Source organism: Cyrtonyx montezumae, unplaced genomic scaffold (assembly GCF_038088225.1).
Source record: "Cyrtonyx montezumae isolate F1298 unplaced genomic scaffold, pur_monq_1.0 scaffold_59, whole genome shotgun sequence".
NCBI classification, from domain to species: Eukaryota; Metazoa; Chordata; class Aves; order Galliformes; family Odontophoridae; genus Cyrtonyx; species Cyrtonyx montezumae.
In genome coordinates, this window is record NW_027072066.1 from 354,212 (window position 1) to 378,449 (window position 24,238).

The following is a 24,238-nucleotide window of genomic DNA, read 5'->3' on the forward strand; positions in this document are numbered from 1 at the left end:
GCGGGGCGGTGCGATCCGGAGCAGCCCGGAGACGCGGCAGCGCCTCAGCGACGTCCGCGGGGTGAGCGGCGGGGCCGGGAACGGGAGCGAGAACGGCGGCTCCGGGCCCGCGATGCTCCGGGTAGCCGCCATCTTGGAGGTGGCGTCCACGTGATGGGATCACGTGATCTCGCGATGACGCGCTGCGACGAACGGGGCTCCGGTGTCGGGAAGCGGCGCGTATCACGTGACCGCTCGTGGGTCGCCGCGGGGCGGCTCCGGTTGCTGTTGTACTGCTGCTGTTCCGCATCGTCACACCCTGCGCTGCTCTGGGAGCTGAAGAGCGAATGCTCCAGCGCCGTTCTGGGCGGACCCGAGCGGGAATCGAACCCGCGGTGCGAGCGCCGGCTCCTTTAACTCCCAGTGCACCACGTGACGTCACGATATGGAATAGCAGTAATACAACAAATGTCGTAGCACCGTGACAGCTCCGCGCGGCCCCGACCGACCCCAGCGCAGCGCACGCCCGTCCCGGAATGGCCCCAAAACGGCCCCAAAACAGCCCGAAAACGGACCCCAAAACGGATCCAAAAACAGACCCCAAAAACGGCCCCACAACAGCCCCCAAAATGGACCAATCAGCAACCAATCACAACCAATCACAACCAATCAGCAATCAGCAACCAATCACAACCAATCACAGCCAATCACAACCAATCACAACCAATCAGCAACCAATCAATAACCAATCACAACCAATCAGCAACCAATCACAACCAATCACAACCAATCACAGCCAATCAGCAACCAATCACAACCAATCAGCAACCAATCAGCAACCAATCACAACCAATCACAGCCAATCAGCAACCAATCACAGCCAATCAGCAACCAATCACAGCCAATCACAACCAATCACAACCAATCAGCAACCAATCAGCAACCAATCAGCAACCACTCACAACCAATCAGCAACCACTCACAACCAATCACAGCCAATCAGCAACCAATCACAGCCAATCAGCAACCAATCACAGCCAATCAGCAACCAATCATCAATCAGCAACCAATCAGCAACCACTCACAACCAATCAGCAATCAGCAACCAATCACAGCCAATCACAGCCAATCACAGCCAATCACAGCCAATCAGCAACCAATCAGCAACCAATCAGCAACCAATCATAAGTTCATAAGTTCATAAGGTTGGAAAGGACCTGTAAGATCATCTAGTCCAACCATCCTCCTATCACTATCTCTACCCAACTACTAAATTAAGTCCTTTAGCACCTCATCTAAACGCTTCTTGAACAGCGCTAGGGATGGTGCCTCAACCACCTCCCTAGGCAGGCCATCCCAGTGCCTGACCACTCTTTCAGAAAAGAAATCACAACCAATCACAACCAGTCACAACCAATCACAGCCAATCACAGCCAATCACAGCCAATCACAGCCAATCACAGCCAATCACAGCCAATCACAGCCGATTCTGATCCGTCCCTCCGTGCATTGCAGGGCGGTCTTCGCAAGGTCTGCGTTTGTGATGCTGCTCTCTGCCCCACCTCGGTTTGAGGAAAAAAGGGGAAAGGGAAAGGAGGAAAGGGGGATGGGAAAAGGGGGATGGGGAAAGGGGGACAGGGAAAAGGGTAAAGGGGGACGGGGAAAAGGGTAAAGGAGGATGGGGAAAGGGGGGATGGGGAAAAGGGGGATGGGGAAAAGGGGGACGGGGGAAATGGGAAAAGGGAAAGAGGGGACGGGGAAAAGGGGACGGGGGAAAGGGGGACGGGAAAAGGGGGACGGGAAAAGGGGGACGGGAAAAGGGGGACGGGAAAAGGGGGACGGGAAAAGGGGGGACGGGAAAAGGGGGGACGTGAAAAGGGGGGACGTGGAAAGGGGGGACGTGGAAAGGGGGGACGTGGAAAGGGGGGACGTGGAAAGGGGGGACAGGGAAAGGGGGGACAGGGAAAGGGGGGACAGGGAAAGGGGGGGACAGGGAAAGGGGGACAGGGAAAGGGAAAGGGGGATGGGGGAAAGGGAAAAGGGGGATGGGGAAAGGGGGACGGGCCTAGAAACCTTTCCTCCTTCAATCAGTCTTGTCTGCCGGGTGGGATCGAGGCCAGGTTAAAGGTACTGGATCAGCACCTTTGTGTCTTCTGACACGAACCACCCCCCCCGTGTTTTACGGGCGCTGAACCCGTTCCCCTCCCGCACCTCCGTCCGTCCCTGAGCGCTGCAGCTCCGTGTGGCGGTGGGGACAGCGGTGTCCCCGGGGGCTTCTGTTGGCGTGGCCACTCTGCAGCCCCTCCCACAGGGACACTGCGGCATTCAGTGCATTGCTGCATCCGCGTGGGACCGAGTGGGACGACAGAAGGCCGCGGTGCGGCCAACGCCGTCACGGTGTGAACCATGAACCATCCCAGTCCGTCCCAGTACACCCACAGCTCTGCCCACCCATCCCAGTTCGACCCAGCACACACCAGTGCCTCCCAGTACGCTCTCTCCTCTGACCATCCCAGTACATCCCAGTATATCCCAGTCCATCCCAGTACACTCACAGCTCTTCACATCCCAGTACAGCCACTGCTCTGCACAACCCACTGCAGCCCAGTACATCCCAGTCCATTCCAGTATACCCATCCCGGTACCCCTACAGCTCTTCACAACTCAGTTCATCCACTGCTCTGCACACCCATCCCAGTACATCCCAGTACACACCAGTACACACCACAGCTCCTCCCCTCCAAGTCCATCTCCGTCCATCTCAGTCCATCCCAGTATATCCCAGTACACCCACTCCTCTGCCCATCCCAGTTCATCCCAGTCCAACCACTGCTCTGCATATCCATCCCAGTACACGCCAGTACACACCAGTACTACCTCAGCTCCGCCGCTCCCAGTCCATCCCAGTGCCTCCCAGCACACACCAGTCCCTCCCAGTCCACCCTCCGCTCCGCCCGCCCCTCCCCCCCCCGGTCCTCCCGGCCGCCGGGGGCGCTGTGCCCCACCCCGCTCCGCTCTGTCCTTCACCAGCCACGCTCCTCCCGAGGGAGGTGCACCGTGCCCGGAAGTACTGCCATACCGGGACGATGCGCGGAGCGGAGGGAGCAAGCTCCGGGTCCAACTCCCGAGCCCAAAAATCCGTTTAATATAAAGTCCTCTCATCGAGGACGTATCAGATATTAAACTGATAAGAACAGATACTACACTTGATCTTAGCCAAAAGGCCGAGAAGCGATACCCTCTCCTCCCCGCGCCCCCCACGCGGCCCCACGCGCGCCCCCGACACCTCACGGACGCGCCCCCGCCGCCCCCTTCCCACCTTCTCCCCGCCCCCCCCTCCCGCCCCCGCCCGGTGCCGCTCCCGTTCCGCCCATAATGGCGGCCCCGCCGGGTCCCGGTGCTCCGCGGCGGAGCGCTCCCGGCGGCCCCTGCGCCCTTATTAGCATCTTCCCGCCTCCTTTCTGCACTCTTCCCTCCCATTGGCTGAAGGCCGCAGGCCCCGCCCCCATCTGCGACTCTCGGAGCACCGCCCCCTACAGGAACACAGCGGCACTGCACACAGCGCTGAGTGCTCGTGGTACAGCCACTGCTGGGCCCTTCCAGTACGGCCCAGTACGGCCCAGTACGGCCCAGTACGGCCCAGCACGGCCCAGCACGGCCCAGTACATCCATCCCAGTACAGCCACAGATCTTCACATCCCTTTACACCCACTGCTCTGCACATCCCAGTAGACCCCAGTCTATCCCAGTCCACCCACTGCTCCGCCCGCCCCTCTCAGTCCACCCCAGTCCATCCACTGCTCTACACATTCCAGTACATCCCAGTACACACCAGTACAACCTCAGCTCTGCCCCTCCCAGTCCATCCCAGTACAGCCACTCTTCCGCCCACCCCAGTCCATCCCAGTGCCTCCCAGTCCATCCCAGTCCACCCTCTGCTCCGCCCCCCCTCCCAGTCCATCCCAGTACACCCACTCCTACACCCATCCCAGTGCCTCCCAGTACACACCAGTCCATCCCAGTCCATCCACTACTCTGCACATCCCAGTACATACCAGTACAACCTCAGCTCTGCCCCTACCTGTCCATCCCAGTATATCCCAGTCCATCCCAGAACATCCACTCCTCCGCCCCTCCCAGTACACACCAGTACACACCAGGATAACCACAGCTCCACTCCTCCCAGTCCATCCCAGTGCCTCCCAGTACACACCAGTCCCTCCCAGTCCACCCTCCGCTCCGCTCGCCCCTCCCCCCCCGGTCCTCCCGGCCGCCGGGGGCGCTGTGCCCCACCCCGCTCCGCTCTGTCCTTCACCAGCCACGCTCCTCCCGAGGGAGGTGCACCGTGCCCGGAAGTACTGCCATACCGGGACGATGCGCGGAGCGGAGGGAGCAAGCTCCGGGTCCAACTCCCGAGCCCAAAAATCCGTTTAATATAAAGTCCTCTCATCGAGGACGTATCAGATATTAAACTGATAAGAACAGATACTACACTTGATCTTAGCCAAAAGGCCGAGAAGCGATACCCCCTCCTCCCCGCGCCCCCCACGCGGGCCCACGCGCGCCCCCGACACCTCACGGACGCGCTTCCTCCGCCGCCTCCGCCCCCTTCCCACCTCCTCCCCACCCCTCCCTGCCCCCCCGCCCCGCGCTGTTCCCTCTCCGCCCATAATGGCGGCCCCGGGTCCCGGTGCTCGGCGGCGGAGCGCTCCCGGCGGCCCCTGCGCCCTTATTAGCATATTCCCACCTTCTTTCTGCACGCTTCCCTCCTATTGGCTGAAGGACTTAAGGCCCCGCCTCCATCTGTCCCCAGATTCACCCCCCCATCTGTACAGCTCCGTAGAGCCCAGTACGGCCCAGCACAGCCCAGTACGGCCCAGCACAGCACAGTACGGCCACAGCTCTTTCATCCCACTACATCCCAGTCCATCCCAGTACGTCCCAGTGCACCCACTGCTCTGCCCACCCATCCCATTACACACCAGTGCACTCACAGCTTCGCCCATTCCAGTACATCCCAGTACACTCCAGTACATCCCAGTATACCCAGTACACACCAGTGTCTCCCAGTACACCCTCTCCTCTGACCATCCCAGTACATCCCAGTACCTTCCAGTACATCTCAGTACACTCACTGCTCCGCCCATCCCAGTACATCCCAGTACACCCTGTCCTCTGACCATCCCAGTACATCCCAGTACCTTCCAGTACACTCCCCCAGCTCCGCCCATCCCAGTACCCTCAGTACAGCCACTGCTCCACCCATCCCAGTATATCCCAGTACATCCCAGTCCATCCCAGTACACCCACAGCACTTCACAACTCAGCACATCCACTGCTCTGCACATCCCAGTCCATCCCAGTCCACCCAGTGCTCTGCACACCCACCCCAGTCCATCCCAGTCCATCCACTATTCTGCACACCCATCCCAGTACATCCCAGTACACACCAGTACGCCCACAGCTCCGCCCCTCCCAGTCCATCCCAGTGCCTCCCAGTACATCCCAGTTCATCCCAGTCCACCCTCTGCTCCGCCCCTCCCAGTCCACCCCAGTCCATCCCAGTACCCCCAGTGCTCTGCGCACCCATCCCAGTACACACCAGAGCTCTGCCTATCCCAGTACACCCCAGTAAAAACAGTAGTACCTCAGCTCCGCCCCTCCCAGTCCATCCCAGTGCCTCCCAGTACACACCAGTCCCTCCCAGTCCACCCTCCGCTCCAACCCTCCCCCCCGGTCCTCCCGGCCGCCGGGGGCGCTGTGCCCCACCCCGCTCCGCTCTGTCCTTCACCAGCCACGCTCCTCCCGAGGGAGGTGCACCGTGCCCGGAAGTACTGCCATACCGGGACGATGCGCGGAGCGGAGGGAGCAAGCTCCGGGTCCAACTCCCGAGCCCAAAAATCCGTTTAATATAAAGTCCTCTCATCGAGGACGTATCAGATATTAAACTGATAAGAACAGATACTACACTTGATCTTAGCCAAAAGGCCGAGAAGCGATACCCCCTCCTCCCCGCGCCCCCCACGCGGCCCCACGCGCGCCCCCGACACCTCACGGACGCGCCCCCGCCGCCCCCTTCCCACCTTCTCCCCGCCCCCCCCTCGCGCCCCCGCCCGGTGCCGCTCCCGTTCCGCCCATAATGGAGGCCCCGGGTCCCGGTGCTCGGCGGCGGAGCGCTCCCGGCGGCCCCTGCGCTCTTATTAGCATCTTCCCGCCTCCTCTGTGCACTCTTCCCTCCCATTGGCTGCAGGCCGCATGCCCCGCCCTCATCTGCGACTCTCGGAGCCCCGCCCCCTACAGGAACACAGCGGCACTGCACACAGCGCTGAGTGCTCGTGGTACAGCCACTGCTGGGCCCTTCCAGTACGGCCCAGTACGGCCCAGCACGGCCCAGTACATCCATCCCAGTACAGCCACAGATCTTCCCATCCCTTTACACCCACTGCTCTGCACATCCCAGTATACCCCAGTCCATCCCAGTACACCCACTGCTCCGTCCATCCCAGTCCATCCCAGTACACTCCCCCAGCTCCGTCCGTCCCAGTACATCCCAGTACATCATAGTACATCCCAGTACAGCCATCCCAGTACACCCACAGATCTTCACATCCCTTTACATCCACAGCTCTGCACATCCCAATACGGCCCAGTACGTCCCAGTACAGCCCAGTGCTCCCACAGCTCTGCCCTTCGCAACATCCCAGTACACCCCAGAATACCCCAGTACATCCACTGCTATGTTCACCCATCCCAGTCCGTCCCAGTACACTCCAGTACATCCCAGTATACCCAGGCCTCCACCGTCCCAGTCCATCCCAGTACACCCACAGCTCTGCCCACCCATCCCAGTATATCCCAGTACCTTCCAGTACACTCCCCCAGCTCCGCCCATCCCAGTACCCTCAGTACAGCCACTGCTCCGCCCATCCCAGTACATCCCAGTATATCCCAGTCCATCCCAGTACACCCACTCCTCCGCCCCTCCCAGTACACACCAGTACACACCAGTACAACCACAGCTCCACCCTTCCCAGTCCATCCCAGTGCCTCCCAGCACACACCAGTCCATCCCAGTCCACCCTCTGCTCCGCCCGTCCCTCCCAGTCCATCCCAGTGCCTCCCAGTACACACCAGTCCATCCCAGTCCATCCACTGCTCTGCACATCCCAGTACATCCCAGTATATCCCAGTCCATCCCAGTACACCCACTCCTCCGCCCATCCCAGTGCCTCCCAGTACACACCAGTACAACCACAGCTGTGCCCCTTCCAGTCCATCCCAGTATATCCCAGTCTATCCCAGTGCCTCCCAGTCCATCCCAGTACAACCACAGCTCCGCCCCTCCCAGTCCATCCCAGTGCCTCCCAGTACACACCAGTCCATCCCAGTCCACCCTCTGCTCCTCCCGCCCCTCCCAGTCCATCCCAGTCCATCTACTACTCTGCACATCCCAGTACACACCAGTACAACCACAGCTCTGCCCCTCCCAGTCCATCCCAGTATATCCCAGTCCATCCCAGTCCACCCTCCGCTCCGCCCCTCCCCCCCGGTCCTCCCGGCCGCCGGGGGCGCTGTGCCCCACCCCGCTCCGCTCTGTCCTTCACCAGCCACGCTCCTCCCGAGGGAGGTGCACCGTGCCCGGAAGTACTGCCATACCGGGACGATGCGCGGAGCGGAGGGAGCAAGCTCCGGGTCCAACTCCCGAGCCCAAAAATCCGTTTAATATAAAGTCCTCTCATCGAGGACGTATCAGATATTAAACTGATAAGAACAGATACTACACTTGATCTTAGCCAAAAGGCCGAGAAGCGATACCCTCTCCTCCCCGCGCCCCCCGGGCGGCCCCACGCGCGCCCCCGACACGTCGCGGACGCGCTCCCGCCGTCCCCGCCGCCCCCTTCCCACCCTCCTTCCCTCCCCCCCCTATCCCCTGCCCGGTGCCGCTCCCGTTCCGCCCATAATGGCGGCCCCGGGTCCCGGTGCTCGGCGGCGGAGCGCTCCCGGCGGCCCCTGCGCCCTTATTAGCATCTTCCCGCCTTCTTTCTGCACGCTTCCCTCCCATTGGACGCGGTCCCTCGCGTCCCGCCCCCAACCCTGGCCTCACCGCGTTCCTTGGTTCCCATTGGCCGCTGCTCCGTAGGCCCCGCCCTCTGAATGTTCCTCCGGCCGAAGTCCCCTTTTGAGGGTCTCAGTTGGCAGTCCCCCTTTGGGGGTCCTCTGTTGGGGTCCCACTTATGGGGTCTCCTTTTGGGGTCCCTCCATTTGCGGGGTTCCCCTTTTTGGGGGAATTGGGGGGGGGGTCTCCGTTTGGAGGTTCCGTTTTGGGGTTCAATTTGGGGACCCCCTTTGGTGGGGTTCCATTTGGGGTCTCTATTTCGGGGTCCCCTTTTCTCGGGTTTCCATTGGGGGTCCTCTTTCAGGGTTCCCGGATTTAGGGGCGCCTCTTTGGGAGCCCTCTTTTGGGGTCCCCGTTTTGTGGGATCTCCATTTGAGGGGTCCCCTTTTTGTGTGTCCATTTGTGGTCCCCATTTTGCGGTTCACATTTTTGGGGTCTCCATTTGAGGTCCCGCTTTTGAAGATTCCCTTTTCGGGGTCCCCTTTTGGACGTCCCATTCAGGGGGGGCTCATTAGCATAGCCCCGCCCTTCGCTTTAAACCCCGCCCACCTCTCTCTCCTCCGTCCTTTTGGAGCCCTGCCCTGCTGGCCCCGCCCCACCGCCCGTCCCTCCCTCCCATTGGTGCGCTGCTCTTAAGGCACCGCCCCCATGCGTGGCCACGCCCCTTTCCGCATCGCCCCGCCCCTCCCGTTCGTTCCCGGACGCGGCGACCGCGCGGTTTCTATTGGGCGCCGTACGAAGAGCGCCCGGCGCAGCGATGGCGACAACGGCGACAACGGCGACAACGGCGACAGCGGCGACAGCGGCGACAGCGGCGACAGCAGCGTCCCCAGGACTGTGTTCCCTTCACCCCGAGCGCAGTGTTCCCATGGCTTCCTAAGGATGGAGCCCCAAAGCTGCAGAGGGCGCCGGGGGCGGTGCTGCGGAGGTGCGGGTGGCACCGCGGCGGTGACGCCCTTCGCGTTGGTGACCGCTGGAACCGTTGTGTGCTGCATGCCACGCTCTCGTGGCATACTCCGGCATCGCCCCCGGCTGCAGCACGGTGCCCGCGGGATGTCGGCGGCGGGACGCGGTCGGTGCGTGGAGCACAGCCCCCTACGCCTCCGAGTTTCCATGTTTGTGCAGCGACGTGTGCCCCGATGCCCACATACGTATGGCAGTTCCTTTCTGGGCTCGTCCTTACACGTGTGGAAGTTTGTTGGTTTGTTTCTAGCACCGCTGCCCTTCCCGGCTCGCTCTCTCCCAGCCCCATTTACACGCTGTGCCGGCGGTTGTTGATCATGGCCACGATGTGAGACAGGTCCAAACTCTTCATCATCACCTCCATAAACTCGTCGTCCTTCCTCGCTCCCTCCACAAATTCATCCAGGGAGAGTTCCCCTGTGGGGCACAGACAGAGTAGAGTTGGATGGAGGCCCTGAGGGGGATCCCCCAGTTCTGGCTTTCCCTATGGGTGGAGGTTTGGGGGCACTGCCAGCACTGCCCGCTCCCACCTCTGCCATCAGCTATGCCCAAAAAGAAAGGGACAAAAGAAACACCGCAGAATTCATACAGACAAAACGCAGCCAAGGGCTGAGTACCAGGGAACGCATCCCGTTGTCCCTGCTACATGTGATGTAGGAAAAAAGCATCTCAGCAAAGTCCTTCATGTAAGAAGGAAATGGAAAAGATGCACAGATGAAGCAGGAACGGGAGCCATAGGATCACAGAATGGTTTGGGCTGGAAGGGACCTTAGGGATCACCTATTTCTGATCCTCTCCCACGGGAGGGACACCTCCCAGTGGAGCGGGTTGCTCACAGCCCCGTCCCACCTGGAAGTGCAGACAGCTCTGTGGCACTGGGGTGACCTAAGTGGGATGGCAGCCCCGGGTTTCTCACCGTCTCCATTCACGTCAATTTTGTTGAAGACGCGGTCGGTGAACTCCTCTGCGCTTGTCTCGTGGTCTCCACCATTGATAGCACGAATGGCCTGGAAGGGGAGAGCGAGGTGGGAGCTGTGGGGCTGCTGCTCTGTGTAGGGCTGGAGAGAGACAGCCACGCGTGGCCCATGCCCCGAGAACATGCAATGTACGCGGGAAAACACAGCATGGATCCTCAGTGCTGACATGTCCTGAGGGGTATGAGGGTCCGGAGTGTGGAAGGAGCAGCTCAAAACAGAGAACTGTCCTAAATTGGGTTGGGTGGAGTGGAAGCACTGCAGATTGGGCAGAATTGGGATCCTGGGTGAAATGGACCTGAGCTCAGCCATCCGTGGGGCAGAGCTGGGGGTGGAAGCTGACATCTGTTCCACGCTGAGCAGCGAGGGATGCGATCCTGGTGTGCTCTGTCCTCAGAACCATGGGGTGAATGCAGGTCCCCCTCTGCCACCACGGGGCCCAACCCAACTCAGGGCAGGTTGGCACTGGGTGGGTGTGAAGGAAGGGGGGGGAAAGGATGAATAGGGTACAACACCTTGCGCCAGGTAAGGAGGGGAAACAAGGAAAAAATGGGGGGAAAGAGGGAAATGGGGAAAAACAAAACGTGGGGAAAAGAAATAGAAAGAACTCCAAAAGAAAGCAGAGGGGAAAAAAAAAAAACAGGGAAAAACATGAAAGAAAACAAAGAAAAACTGAGGATTATGGGGGAAAAGTAGGAAAAAAACAGGGAAAAGATGAGAAGATGGGGAAAATTAGGGAAAATGGAGGAAAACTGGGGAAAACACTTGAAAACCAAGGTAAAAATGGAAAATGGGAGAAACAGTGGAAAACTGAGGGAAAAAATAAAGAGGAAGACAATGGAAAATAAGGGGAAACAGTAGAAAACTAGGGAACACTTGGGGAAAATGATGGTAAACAGTGAAAATAAAGGGAGAAGAGTGGAAATCAGTGGAAAACAATTAAAAAAAGAGAGAGGAAACGACAGAAGAGGAATAAGACAGGCAAAACCAAGGGAGTGTGAAGAAAAACTGGGGAAAATCAAGTGAAAATCAGGAAAAACGAGGGAAGACCATGGAAAATGGGAAAAGAGGGGAAAAGAAGGGTAAACTGTTGAATGCAGAGGAAAAGAGGGGAAAAGGAGAGGTTGGGAAGGAGTGATTTTACTGCAGGGCACTGGGAGCACCACCTGGTGGGACGTCCCCATTTTCTCCCTTTTCTCTTCTTTTACACTTTCCCTCTTTGTAGTAGCTGTTGCCTAACATTGCCTTGCCTGCAATGCTTGTGAATCGTAATTAGCAAATCATCTGGTTTTACCTCCGAGGAGAGTGAGTTACATTAGTTCTTCATCCTTTTTCAAACGCTCCCCCAGTGTTACCTCATCAGCTTTCTAACCTCTGATCACAGAGACCAAATGGAGACCCTCTGATTGCTGCCACGAAGCCACTGCTGTTGTCCCAACCAAACTCGGGAAAGCCACTGCTCCTCAAATCATCTGCCACAGTCAGCCCTGGCTCGTGGTATGGACGTGGAGGAGCTGACCCTAAAAGCAGATACCTCATGCACAGCTCTGCTCACGTGAGAAAAGGGGCCGAGGGGAGATGCTCCCTACATCCACTCTTTCCAGCTCATGAAAGAGCGTCGTGTTCTCAGCCTCTGCTCCCAGGGAGCAGTGATAGGACGAGAGGGGATGGGCTGACGGAGCGCTGCGGAGGGTCAGCTTGGAGATGGGGAACAATCTGTGCTCCAAAGAGCGCTCAGCACTGGCACAGCTGCCCAGGGCAGTGGGGAGTCCCCGTCCGTGGGGATGTCCCAGGGCCATGGGGATGTGGCACGTGGGGACACGGCCAGTGGGATGGGTTGGGATGGGCTGGGGTTGGGTTGGGGGATCTCAGAGCTCAGTGATTCCCTGATTCTCTGGTTTAGGATGCACTGTGGAGACTGCAGCTGAAATATAGCAGCGTGCCTCCAGCCCGTGGCACTGCAGGGAAATGTGCCCCAAACCCCAGTGCCGTTAGAGAGGGCCTCACCCACCGTCACCAGCTCTGGGAACATCAAAATTCTCCTCACGCGGTGGAAATCATCATCAAGGAAAATGAACGCTGTGCACTGGGGACTCACCTTGATGATGTTGAGCAGCTCGTGGCGATCGATGCAGCCGTTCCCATCCACATCGTACAGCTTGAAGTACCAGCGCAGCTTCTGCTCCATCTTCCCCCGCAGCACCAGGCTGAGGGCTGCCACGTATTCCATGAAGTCAATGTACCCATCCTGGGGCAGAACAAAACAGGGACCCACTTAGTGCCTCTGTGACGTGATGAGGATGTGCTCCTCAGCAGCAGAGCTGAGACCCGGCACTGTTCCGCACTCCAGTTGAACGGCAGCTGAAATCTGGATCAGGAATGACCATCATGTCATACTCTGATATCCCGTGGTGGTGTTGTAGCAGAAAACCCACAACTCCCCAGTGCTGCAGGGGTTGGTTTTCTGTTCGTGACGGACGGTCTGGGGTGAGGGGATCGAGTGCCAGTAAGTTTGTAATGACAGTGAGTTGGGAAGAAGTGCTGATCTGGCTGGGGGTAGTCAGGCCCCACAGAGGGGTCTGGGCAGGCTGGGATGCTGGGCTGAGGACAATGGGATGGCACAGCTGCCCAGGGCAGTGGGGAGTCCCCATCCCCAGTGGTGTTCCAGGGGATGTGGCACTTGGGGACACGGTCCGTGTCCCTAAGCACAGTGGGATGGGTTGGGGTTGGACTGGGGATCTCAGAGCTCTTTCCCAACATGAAGAATTCCACGTTTCTCTGGCTCTAAGCGGCGCATTCTTCCTCACAGAGAACTCACCTTATTCATGTCGAAGGTGCGGAACATCTGCTCGATGTACTCGTTGGCTTGGGGGTCCAGCCCCCGCAGCCCGAAGAACTGCTTGAACTCGTGCTCTGTCAGCTGCCCGGAGGGACACTCCGTCATGAACTTCTTGTACCAGTGGTGGATCTCCACGGCCTGCAGGTCGTCCACCGTGGAACTGTTGTTGTTCCCCATGGCTGGAAGGAGGAACCCCCCAGGAACGGTCCTTCCTGTCCCGCTGCTCTCACAGCAGTGTCCCTTTGCTCCTGTCCACGTTCGGTGTTAGTCCCAAAGTAAAAACCTCTGACCTTCCCTAAGCCCATTAGAAACACTAATCTACTTAAAGGCTGATTTACAGACCCCAAAGCTTCCATTCTACAAACATTCTGCTTAGAATGGAAAGGAGGTGTGAGATAATCCAGCAAAGCTCTGCTATTCTGGGAGCTGCATCAGGGTGAGGAGGTTAAGCAGATACCTCAGAGCTGCACTGCTTTTGGACACTGCCCTATTTTTAACCTCAGTATAATTAGACACAAAGATGAGATGGTGTAGCTGTAAGGTGCGGGGTTTGTGTGGGGTGAAGATCGGCCCCTCTATCTGGATTTATAGACTTAGAGGTCGTGGGTACTTCAGTGCATACCCTTGGTCCTATAGGACCAAGAATGACCCATCAGCGGCATCAGGCCCTGTGGGAAAAGTCCCATCTCCACACTGTGCAGAAGAGCAGATGGGGAACCGAACCCTTCCCCAGGAACCCTACGGAGGAGCGGCCGATCCCTGCAGAACCATCTGCACAAAGTGGGGGGAGCACAAAGCACCAGGGAACCCTATTAGTGAGGGACAATCATCTCCTGCCCCAGCTTCACCCAGGGCTGCCATAGGGGAGGTGACACCATCTCCTGGAGATGGTCTACCCCATCCTGTCCCATTCCATTCCAGTCCATTCCAGTCCATTCCAGTCCATTCCATTTTATTCCTGTTTCATTCCATTCCCATCCCATCCTATTCCCATTCCTAGTCTAGTCTATCCTATCCCATTGCATCCCATTGCATCCCATTGCATCCTATTGCATCCCATCCCATCCCATCCCATTCTTATCCCATCCCATCCCATCCCATCCCAACCCATTCCCATTCCTAGTCTATATCCCATCCCATCCCATTCTTATCCCATCCTATCCATTCTTATCCCATCCCATCCCATCCCATCCCAACCCATTCCCATCCTTATCTCATCCCATCCCATCCCCATCCCATCCCATCCCATCCCATCCCATCCCATCCCATCCCATCCCATTCCTAGTCTATCCCATCCTATCCCATCCCAATCCTATCCCAACCCATTCCCATCCTTATCTCATCCCATCCCATCCCCATCCCACCCCACCCCACCCCATCCCATCCCATCCCATTTCATTCCCATTCCTAGTCTATCCCATCCCAACCCATTCCCATCCTTATCTCATCCCATCCCATCCCATCCCATCCCATCCCATCCCATCCCATCCCATTCCCATTCCTAGTCTATCCCATCCCAACCCATTCCCATCCTTATCTCATCCCATCCCATCCCATCCCATCCCATCCCATCCCATCCCATCCCATCCCATCCCATTCCCATTCCTAGTCTATCCCATCCCAACCCATTCCCATCCTTATCCCATCCCATCCCATCCCATCCCACCCCATCCCATCCCATCCCATCCCATTCCCATTCCTAGTCTATCCCATCCCAACCCATTCCCATCCTTATCTCATCCCATCCCATCCCATCCCATCCCATCCCATCCCATCCCATCCCATCCCATCCCATCCCATCCCATCCCATCCCATCCCATCCCAACCCATTCCCATCCCATCCCATTCCCATTCCTAGTCTATCCCATCCCAACCCATTCCCATCCTTATCCCATCCCATCCCATCCCATCCCATCCCACCCCATCCCATCCCATCCCATTCCCATTCCTAGTCTATCCCATCCCATCCCACCCCATCCCTATTTCTACCCCCCCAGATGAGGGGCTCTGCTTTCTGTGCACGTTTGCACACGGAGCTGTGTCCGTGTGTGCAGTGCTGTGCTCACCAGTGAACGGCAGCGCGGGGCAGCCAACACACACGTGGACCCATGTGGGAGCCGGCTGTGTACGTGCAAGGGGCACGGGGCTGCACGGAGTACGGGATACGGGGCTCTATGGGACCGTATGGGGTTTGTGGGAGCAACGAGATGCATGGGGTCACAGGGCTGTCTGGAGGACATAGGGCTATATGGGGGGGTATAGATCTGTTTGGGGTCAGTGAGCTGTGTGGGGTAGAGGGCTTCACGGAAGCAAGGAGGTGTATGGGGCCATGGGGTCGTATGGGGCCACGGGGCTGTATAGGGCTGTATGGCCCCTTGTACCTATGGGACCAGGTAAGGGTTTTGAGTAGAGCCAACTCCCATTTATCTCCTTCAGGGAGCATTTGCGGAATGTAATGAGGATGAAGGTGAAATAAATTACCCGTAGGCAGCTGGTAATTAGAGAAATTGTTCACCCCCAGCTAATTAAAGCGAAACCACGGTGTAAGAGGTCACGCGGAGGTCGGGAGCCGCGGGCGGGCGGGGGCGTGGCCACAGAAGGGGCGTGACCCTGCGAGCAGGGAAGCCCCGCCCCTCGTCTCGTCTGACTGGTGGACTCCCCGTTATGGGGCGGGGATTAGGATCCCGGCTCGGGATTGGTGGTTTAGTGCCGCGTGTCCTCTATCAGCTGCGGACGGTCTCCTCAGTTCCGCAGCTGATTGGCTGGCCTGCTGCGGGGGCGGGGCTATGGGCCGGAAGCCGTGGCGGCGCGTTCCGGTGCTGAGGTGGCCGAGGTGCGTGGGGTCGTTCCGTTCCGGTGCTGAGGTGCGTGGGGTCGTTCCGTTCCGGTACCGAGGTGGCCGAGGTGCGTGGGGTCGTTCCGTTCCGGTGCCGAGGTGGCCGAGGTGCGTGGGGTCGTTCCGTTCCGGTGCTGAGGTGCGTGGGGTCGTTCCGTTCCGGTGCTGAGGTGCGTGGGGTCGTTCCGTTCCGGTGCTGAGGTGCGTGGGGTCGTTCCGTTCCGGTGCTGAGGTGCGTGGGGTCGTTCCGTTCCGGTGCTGAGGTGCGTGGGGTCGTTCCGTTCCGGTGCTGAGGTGCGTGGGGTCGTTCCGTTCCGGTGCTGAGGTGCGTGGGGTCGTTCCGTTCCGGTGCTGAGGTGCGTGGGGTCGTTCCGTTCCGGTGCTGAGGTGCGTGGGGTCGTTCCGTTCCGGTGCTGAGGTGCGTGGGGTCGTTCCGTTCCGGTGCTGAGGTGCGTGGGGTCGTTCCGTTCCGGTGCTGAGGTGCGTGGGGTCGTTCCGTTCCGGTGCTGAGGTGCGTGGGGTCGTTCCGTTCCGGTGCTGAGGTGCGTGGGGTCGTTCCGTTCCGGTGCTGAGGTGCGTGGGGTCGTTCCGTTCCGGTGCCGAGGTGGCCGAGGTGCGTGGGGTCGCTCCGTTCCGTTCCGGTGCCGAGGTGGCCGAGGTGCGTGGGGTCGCTCCGTTCCGTTCCGGTGCCGAGGTGGCCGAGGTGCGTGGGGTCGCTCCGTTCCGTTCCGGTGCCGAGGTGGCCGAGGTGCGTGGGGTCGCTCCGTTCCGTTCCGGTGCCGAGGTGGCCGAGGTGCGTGGGGTCGTTCCGTTCCGTTCCGGTGCCGAGGTGGCCGAGGTGCGTGGGGTCGTTCCGTTCCGTTCCGGTGCTGAGGTGGCCGAGGTGCGTGGGGTCGTTCCGTTCCGTTCCGGTGCCGAGGTGCGTGGGGTCGCTCCGTTCCGTTCCGGTGCCGAGGTGGCCGAGGTGCGTGGGGTCGCTCCGTTCCGTTCCGGTGCCGAGGTGGCCGAGGTGCGTGGGGTCGCTCCGTTCCGTTCCGGTGCCGAGGTGGCCGAGGTGCGTGGGGTCGCTCCGTTCCGTTCCGGTGCCGAGGTGGCCGAGGTGCGTGGGGTCGCTCCGTTCCGTTCCGGTGCCGAGGTGGCCGAGGTGCGTGGGGTCGCTCCGTTCCGTTCCGGTGCCGAGGTGGCCGAGGTGCGTGGGGTCGCTCCGTTCCGTTCCGGTGCCGAGGTGGCCGAGGTGCGTGGGGTCGCTCCGTTCCGTTCCGGTGCCGAGGTGGCCGAGGTGCGTGGGGTCGCTCCGTTCCGTTCCGGTGCCGAGGTGGCCGAGGTGCGTGGGGTCGCTCCGTTCCGTTCCGGTGCCGAGGTGGCCGAGGTGCGTGGGGTCGTTCCGTTCCGGTGTGCTGAGCTGAGCTGCGGTCGGTCTGTGCTTTCTTTCCATTCTTCGGCGTTGTCCTTCGGCCCCGGGCGGTCCTCGCACGGCCCCGGGCCGCGTTCGGTGGGGTCGTGGGGAGGGAGCGGGGCGGCGGGGAGCGGCGGTCGGGGCCTGAGCTGCGCCCGGGGCTGCGGGGCGGCGGCAGCACCCGAGTGCCTCCGGGAGAAGGAAACAAGCGAAGAAATGCGGTTCATTTCCGTCTCATGCAGCCGCGGTTGGGCGAACGGGAGTGAATGAAGGAATTGAATTGGATCGAATCGAAACCGGGCACCGCAGCTGGAGCAAACGGGGAACTTTGGGAAGAAACTCCGGGACCGTAGAAATGCGGCACTGCTGAAGAGAGCTGCTGCTTGCAGCTCCGTGCGAGGGCGGTCCCGCACAGAGAAGTGGAAATGCTGTCTGCAGCTCAGTTGGGGGGGGTCTGTGGGGGGTTTGTCTGACGTTATGTCCCAGCAAATCTGCCTCCCTGCCCTCAGGCAGTTTGACACATCCTCCCAACTCGGTGTCATCTGCAAACTTACTGAGGGTACACTCAATTCCCTCATCTAGGCCATCAATAAAGATATTAAACAAGATGGGCCCCAGAACTGACCCTTGGGGGTTCTGTAATAAAAGGGAATCCCTGCTCGACGTATTTCAACGGGGCGTCAAGAGGAAAGATGCTGTCGAGTCCTTGGACTGAAATGGGAACGGCTGAGGGTGTGTACGCGTGCGAGTGTTGGTCTCTCGGACACACGGAGCCGTCGTCTGTGAGTGTGTGACCGCAGAGGGGCGGGGGAAGCCGTGCTGTGACGGGTGTGAGCCCGGAGGGGCGGCCCCGGAGGCTGTGCGCTGTTTGCCCGCTGGGCGAGGCGGGCGGTGCGTGCTTCCTCGTGTCCGTTGGTGCTGTTTCTGTCGTAAATGCTCAGAGCCCAGTCGGAGTTTTTGGAATATTTTGTGACAATCGAAAGGAGAATCTCCGCTCTGCCAACGGCGCGCACTAAAGAGAGAAATGAATTCCTATTTAAAGGTATAGCACGTGCATATTCATCACATTCCAAACTCTGGTGATTGAGGGGATCAAACCCAAGGGCTGCTTTTGTTGTAAATGTTCAAACCTTGAAGGGGGAGAGCTCCTTCACCACTCCTGTGGGTGTTTTGTGTAAGAGAGACAGGACATCTGTCCTGCTTTCTTATCAACAAGTTTAGCTGCCTCCACGTTCTTGTATTAGTTTGATTTATGCCCAGCCCCATTTCTCTGGCCCGACAGGTAAATCAGCAGGGAGCAGCACCTTCGTTGCCATGCACAAGTATCATCGTCCTTTGTGGTGCTCAGCTTCTCTAAGCTGTACCCTGGAAAAAGACTCCTTGCCCCTATTTCTACTTATCTTTACAACCATAAACAGAGACAGTGAGGTGCTGCGATGACCGTCTGGATGATTGGCAGCTCTCTTTACTGTAGAGAAGCTGTTCTCATGATTCAGTGTCTTATTTCAAATTCCCTGAAGTCCCCTCCTCCTTTCAGTTCATCATTTTATTCTTCCACGTTGGCCGGTTGCTAGGGGGTCACACATTCCTTCAGGTGGCCTTTGGGATGAAGGCTGTTTGTCTTCCTCAGTGCCCTCCAATTCATCCCTCAGGGCTCGGCCTTGCAAGGTTTGTGTTTGAGATGCTTATCTCTGCCACCCCTCAGTTTGAGGAATGCACACTCCAGCTCCACCTTGCAAGGTTTTGTGTTTGAAATGCAGGTGGAGTTCTGTTCTCAGTTTATCCTTCCATGCCTTAGAAGGAAATGTACTCCTTTAAGCACATTTCTCTGCTGATTATGGTTAAGGCTAGTTTACTATTATTGTATCAGCATCCTTGACACTGTGTCTTTTGACACCAATCACATCCATGGGTTTTACAGTTTCCCTCTGTGTTTTCCTTGAGAGCTGGCTTCCTGCAGCTTGGGCAGAGGAGCTGTTCTCTGGGTGAGGAGGGGTTGTGTCGCTGGGCCCGAAGGGGTGGGAGTGGTGTTAAACCCCATTGGTGGCTATTCACCAGCAGCACTCCCCAGGGCTCAGGATTGGGGCAGTTTGAACAACTTTATCAATGATCTGCATGAGGTGGTGGAGTGCCCTCTAGTTTGCAGCTGGTATTGACTAAGGCAGGAATGTTGATCTGCCTGAGGTTAGGAGTTATAGAGTCCTTAGAATAGGAAGGGACCTTTAAAGTCCATCTAGCCTAACTCCCCTACAATACACAGGGGTGCTGCAGCTCCATCAGGTTGCCCAGGGCCTGAGGCAGCCTGGCCTGAGAGTCTTCAGGGATGGGGCATCCACCACATCTCTGGGCAACCTGTGCCAGTGCCTCCCCATCCATACTGTGAAAGACTTTTTGCTTACATCCCACCTCAATCTCCCTTCCTTGAGCTTGAAGCCATTTCCCCTTGTTCTGTAGCACAGACTCTGCTCAGGACTCTGTCCCCTCCTTTCCTGCAGCTCCCCTTTGGATACTGGAAGGAAAATCTGCATGGTTTGATGCTGTTCAGCAAGGCCAAATGCAGTTTCCTGTGCCTGGGTCATAGCAACCCCATGCAGTAGTGTTGGCCTGGGGAAAAGTGCCTGGAGGAAAAGGACATGGGGGCGTTGGTTGACAGCTGAACACAGCCAGCAGTGTGCCCGGGTGGCCAGGAAGGCCAGAGGTGTCCTGGCTTGTAGCAGCAGCAGTGCAGGCAGCAGGAGCAGGATGCGACCAGAATCATAGGGGTTGGAAGGGACCTCAGGAGATCATCGAGTCCAACCCCCCTGCCAAAGCAGGTTTCCTACACCAGGTGGCACAGGTAGGCGTCCAGGTGGGTCTTGAGTATCTCCAGAGAAGGAGACCCCATACCCCCCCGTGCAGCCTGTGCCAGTGCTCCTCACCCTCACTGTAAAGGAATTCTTGTGCACATTCGTGCAGAACCTCCTGTGGTGCAGTGAGTATCCGTTCCCCCTTGTCCTGTCTCCACACACTGCTGAAAAGAGTCTGGCCTCACCACTTTGGTGGGTGAAAGCCTCACCAGGCTGGCGAAAGGACTGGAAAAGAAGACCTCTGAGCAGTGGCTGTGGGAATCCAGGTAGTCCCAAGTGCAGAAGTGGAGGCTGAGGGGAGGGCTCATTGCTCTATGGCTGCCTGACAGGACGCTGGAGGTGCCGGTCTCTGTTCTCAGGTGACAAGTAATGGGATGCAAGGCCACAGGTTGTGCCAGGAAAGGTTGAAATTGGCTGTTTGGAAGGTCTCCATGGGCAGAGTGGTGAGGCACTGTGACGGGCTGTGCCAGGCAGCGGTGCTGTCACCAACCCTGGAGGTACTGAAGAGATGTGTGGATGTGGCACCGAGGGACGTGGCTTAGTGGTGGGGTCTGATGGTCTCAGCTGGTGGCTGGGCTTGATGATTGTAGAGGTCTTTTCCAACCGAAATGACTTGATGGTGCTAAGCAAATAGGAAGTGCAAGCACTGGGCTGTTTCTTCCCCAAGTCTGCGAGACTGATGTGTCTGCTGACCTGGCTCTGGGGCAGTAATTCAGCTGTTCTTGAGTTCGGCCTCTGGGGTGATAGAAAGAAGAGAGAGCCAACCCCCAGTGGTATCCAGGGATGGGGTGAGGGAGTGGACACAATCTGGAGCGCAGGAAATCACCTCTGAACATCAGGAAGTGCTCATTTACTGCGTGGGTGACAGAGCTGTAGCACAACCCAGAGCGGCTGTGGAGTTCCTCTCCTTGGGAAGCTGTCTGGAGCTGATCTGGAGTAGAGGGTCTGGATGTCCCAGCTTGAGCAGAGGGGTTATACGGGGTGACCTCCAGAGGTCCCTTCTAAGCTCTCCCATTCTGTGACGTTTTCTCATGGATGCCTTTTGCTCAATTTGCTCCAAGCAGTTTGCCAGTCCTCTTCTCTGGACGAGCCCAGGGCTGGATGCGGAACTCTGGCTGTGATGTCCTCAGTGCTGGGAGGGGAGGAAGGATGGCACCTCCCTCCTGACAGTGCTCCCAGGGCAGCCACGGGTGCTGTTGGAGGTTGGGGCTCATGGTCTGGCTGTCATCCACCAGCACTGTGTGCCAGGGCTCCTTGCTGCTGTTTCTTACATCTCTGCTCTGCCTCATGCTGCACGTTTGTGACTTAGAGAAGCCGTGGCCTCGTGTTTAGTGGGAAAGGAAGATTCATCCTTCTTACGCATTGGTAATGGTCACAGAGGCATTTTTAGGTTCTGTGTGTTCAAATGAGTCTTTTCTGTTACTAGCTTACTGAACAGTTTATGGTGAAAGAAGGAATTTCCCTGTAAGCCTGTGTTACTTTGGAGCTCCACGACCAGTGCAGGCCAGCTAGGATGCGTGTGAAATACTGCTGCTATGATTGCTGGCTATTACAGTGCTACAGGACATGTGCAGTTTTGTTGCAGTGTCCTTCACCAGAAGTGCCATCTCTAGGACTGTTTGCAGGAGCCCTTCTTGCTTCAGTGACTGCTTCCCAGGCGTTCTGTTCTGCAGTTTGCAGAGACTGAGTTTATTCTCTAAAAGCAATAGAAATCAGAGCGTGTTTGCAAGAGCAAAAGAAATTACATTTTCCAAACAAGGAAGACTTTCTATGCTTATTGCAGATGACGGATTGCAATAGTCCTGGAGTGTGCTGTGTAGAAGGGAGAGTGTTTTGTTTCCTTATCATTGAATAACTTTTTTTCCTCTCTTATGTCTCCCAAGAACTTTTGTTCCTGTGATCTGCCAGCAGCCATGAGTTCAACGGGAATGATGTGAAGAACCTGCATGTGAGCAGCAGTGCTGCCCTGGAAACTTCTCCCCTGCTGAACCAGCAGCCCTGTGAGCCCCCCAGTCCATGAAAGAGGTTGGTGTTCACGTGACCTTTTTGCTTCCTGATAGAGAAACGTGCAGAAGTGATGTTTGATGTGAGGTCGGGTGGTTAGAGGACACAGCCACCGCGCAGGAGTGATGTGGCAGTGTTCTCTTTCTTGTTGGTGTTTCTGTGCTTTAAGTGGCAATGTGGGAGGAGGGGTTTGTTTGCAGAGATGAAGGAGATTGAGAATGAGCGTATTGCTGTGGCCAGCTTTAGAAGTCTACTGGCTAAACAGGGACTTTAAAGTTCAATTTTAACCCAAGTGTGGCATTAGATACAAACTTGAGCTTACATGTCCTATTGCTGTCAGGCTAGAGCAGTGAGAACTAGAAGCAAACTAAAATCTCCTTCTGCCTCCTCCCTTCAGGCAGTGTGGGTGAATGGGAAGTCGTGTTCGAGTTGTAACGCTTCACCTCTGCGCTCCTCCATCCCTGCTCCACTGTGATCCCTCCCATGGGATGCCATCCTTCCCAAACTGATCCTGCCCGGCCTTCCCCTGGGCTGCAGCTCTTCAAGAGCAGCTCCAGCACAGCACCGTGCTGCAGGGTGCATCCTTCAGCAATGGATTGTTTCACGGCCCAAGAGGCCCCACGCAGCTCCTGCAGTCCTCTGACAGAGGCCACCCCTGCAGTCCCACTGCTGCCCAAACTTTATCACATAAACCCAATGCAGCTCCCGAGGTTTTACTGTTCTCTGTGTTGTGGTGTAACCCTCGTGGGCTGCTCAGCACCACGCAGCTGCTTGCTTTCTCTCCCCAGGAGGGATGGGAAAGAGGACTGGAAAGGTAAAAGTGCAAGACCTCGACGAGCTGGAGCACCCTGTTTTCTTGACAGAGGAGTTGTACTCTTTGTAAGCCTGGTCTCCTCTGTGACATTAGAGATAGCATGGTGGGGGGGGATGCCTTTTGTTCCCTGGCAGTTTTGGCTGTATCCTGACTCTTAGCTGTGTTTCAGGCTGAAGATGCTGAGCCGCTTGTCAGGTTTAGCAAATAGTGTTCTACAAGAACTCTCCAGTGATGGTGGAGATGCAGTTACTGAGTCTGAATCCTCTCTTCCTGTAAGTACACTGCTGTAGTGGAAAGACTTTAAGATCTGACAGAGTTTTGGGACTATAAACCTGGCTACAGTGAGAACTGTTTCCTCCTTCTTCACTGCTGAGTGTTCAACTTGAGCTACTGAGCCAACGTTCTGCTCTGCTTCTCTTGTATTCCTGGCATCTTAAGTCAGTGCTTACATGGAGCAGACCAAAATCTGCTTAGTTTCTAAATCTCAAGGTGATGCTAGAAAAAATATTAGAATGAAGAAACATCTTTTCAAGTCCTCATGGTTCCGTGTGGCAGAAAGGGGAGTGCTGCACAGTTGGGTGCCAGGAGAAGACTTGGAGCTGTGTGCTGCCCTATAGCAGCAGGGCAGTGGAGAGCAGGTGAGTGGTAGCATCTCCTGAGAGCCACTCACTTCAGCTTTTCTGCGTTCATTGAAGATGCATGCATTCTTTTTTTCTTTTCCAAGGGTATCCTGACTTTTTCCCTTGCTGTTTCACCTAATTATATATAGTTCTGCAGGCTGCACGAGACGTTCACGGTGAGCAAGAATGCAGTATTTAGGAGCGTGACTGAAGACATCTGGATCTGTGCTGTGGTCTGTTTAGGCTTTCTTCTTCCAGAGCACTCGTTTCACTGTTGCAGGTAAAACCTTCAGAGCTGGGAGCAGGGAGCATGGAGGACGCACCTGAGGACTTGTTGGAACGGTTAGCACAGACTGAAATGCTCGTTGTCCAGCTGAAGGATTTGATCCGAGAGAAGGATGCCCTGCTCCAGCAAAAGGAAACTGCACTCAAGGTATCTTTTCTTTTACTGAGGACCTAGTAGCAAGTGTGAAACGCCGTGTCAGCTTTCTATGCATGTCACTTTGTGTTTTCTTCTGCCATCTTCTGCAGTACTGAAGATGTCAGTAGATTCCAAAGAATGGGCCCCTACCAAAGAGATGTGGGACTGTTTCTGTGCCCATTGTAGCTGCCTCTAAAGACATGCTGCTTTGTCTCAGAGCTTCTCTAGGCAGGTTTGGAGTCATCATTGCTCCAATAAGTGCTAATGTATTTTATGTGAGTGGTCTTTTCAGTAGGTTGTGCTGCAGCCCACCCAGCTGTCTGGTGGTTTTATGGCATTTAAACACATTTATGTACCTCTTATCCTGAGGCATCGCAGGAGAGGAGGTGCTGAGGGACTGCATATTGTGGAGAAACTAATATTTAGCTCG

At 57.3% G+C, this 24,238-nt stretch overlaps 2 protein-coding genes and 4 non-coding genes across 6 annotated transcripts in view; 1 reads left to right on the forward strand and 5 right to left on the reverse strand.

The window, feature by feature from the left end:
- Positions 1-3,024: 3,024 nt before the first annotated feature.
- LOC136056859 (U2 spliceosomal RNA) lies at positions 3,025-3,215 on the reverse strand. Its single transcript, XR_010622977.1, has one exon. It is a non-coding gene; the product is annotated as a U2 spliceosomal RNA (small nuclear RNA).
- A 1,097-nt stretch (positions 3,216-4,312) lies between these two features.
- Positions 4,313-4,503, reverse strand: LOC136056860 (U2 spliceosomal RNA). The gene has a single exon (XR_010622978.1). It is a non-coding gene; the product is annotated as a U2 spliceosomal RNA (small nuclear RNA).
- A 1,285-nt stretch (positions 4,504-5,788) lies between these two features.
- LOC136056861 (U2 spliceosomal RNA) lies at positions 5,789-5,979 on the reverse strand. The gene has a single exon (XR_010622979.1). It is a non-coding gene; the product is annotated as a U2 spliceosomal RNA (small nuclear RNA).
- Positions 5,980-7,601: 1,622 nt separating this feature from the next.
- LOC136056862 (U2 spliceosomal RNA) lies at positions 7,602-7,792 on the reverse strand. The gene has a single exon (XR_010622980.1). It is a non-coding gene; the product is annotated as a U2 spliceosomal RNA (small nuclear RNA).
- A 1,503-nt stretch (positions 7,793-9,295) lies between these two features.
- LOC136056854 (guanylyl cyclase-activating protein 1-like) lies at positions 9,296-13,418 on the reverse strand. Its single transcript, XM_065749220.1, has 4 exons — positions 12,851-13,418; positions 12,131-12,280; positions 9,975-10,065; positions 9,296-9,475 (listed from the first exon to the last, which is right to left on the reverse strand). The coding sequence occupies exons 1-4, from the start codon at positions 13,046-13,048 to the stop codon at positions 9,348-9,350; spliced, it is 567 nt and encodes a 188-aa protein (XP_065605292.1). The 5' UTR covers positions 13,049-13,418; the 3' UTR covers positions 9,296-9,347.
- Positions 13,419-22,940: 9,522 nt separating this feature from the next.
- Positions 22,941-24,238, forward strand: part of GOLGB1 (golgin B1) — a 32,225-nt gene continuing 30,927 nt past the window's right edge. The window contains exons 1-2 of the mRNA XM_065749217.1: positions 22,941-23,039; positions 23,668-23,820. Of these exons, the coding sequence (XP_065605289.1) occupies positions 22,944-23,039; positions 23,668-23,820 (249 nt within the window). The 5' untranslated portion in view covers positions 22,941-22,943. The remainder of the gene's footprint in view (positions 23,040-23,667; positions 23,821-24,238) is intronic.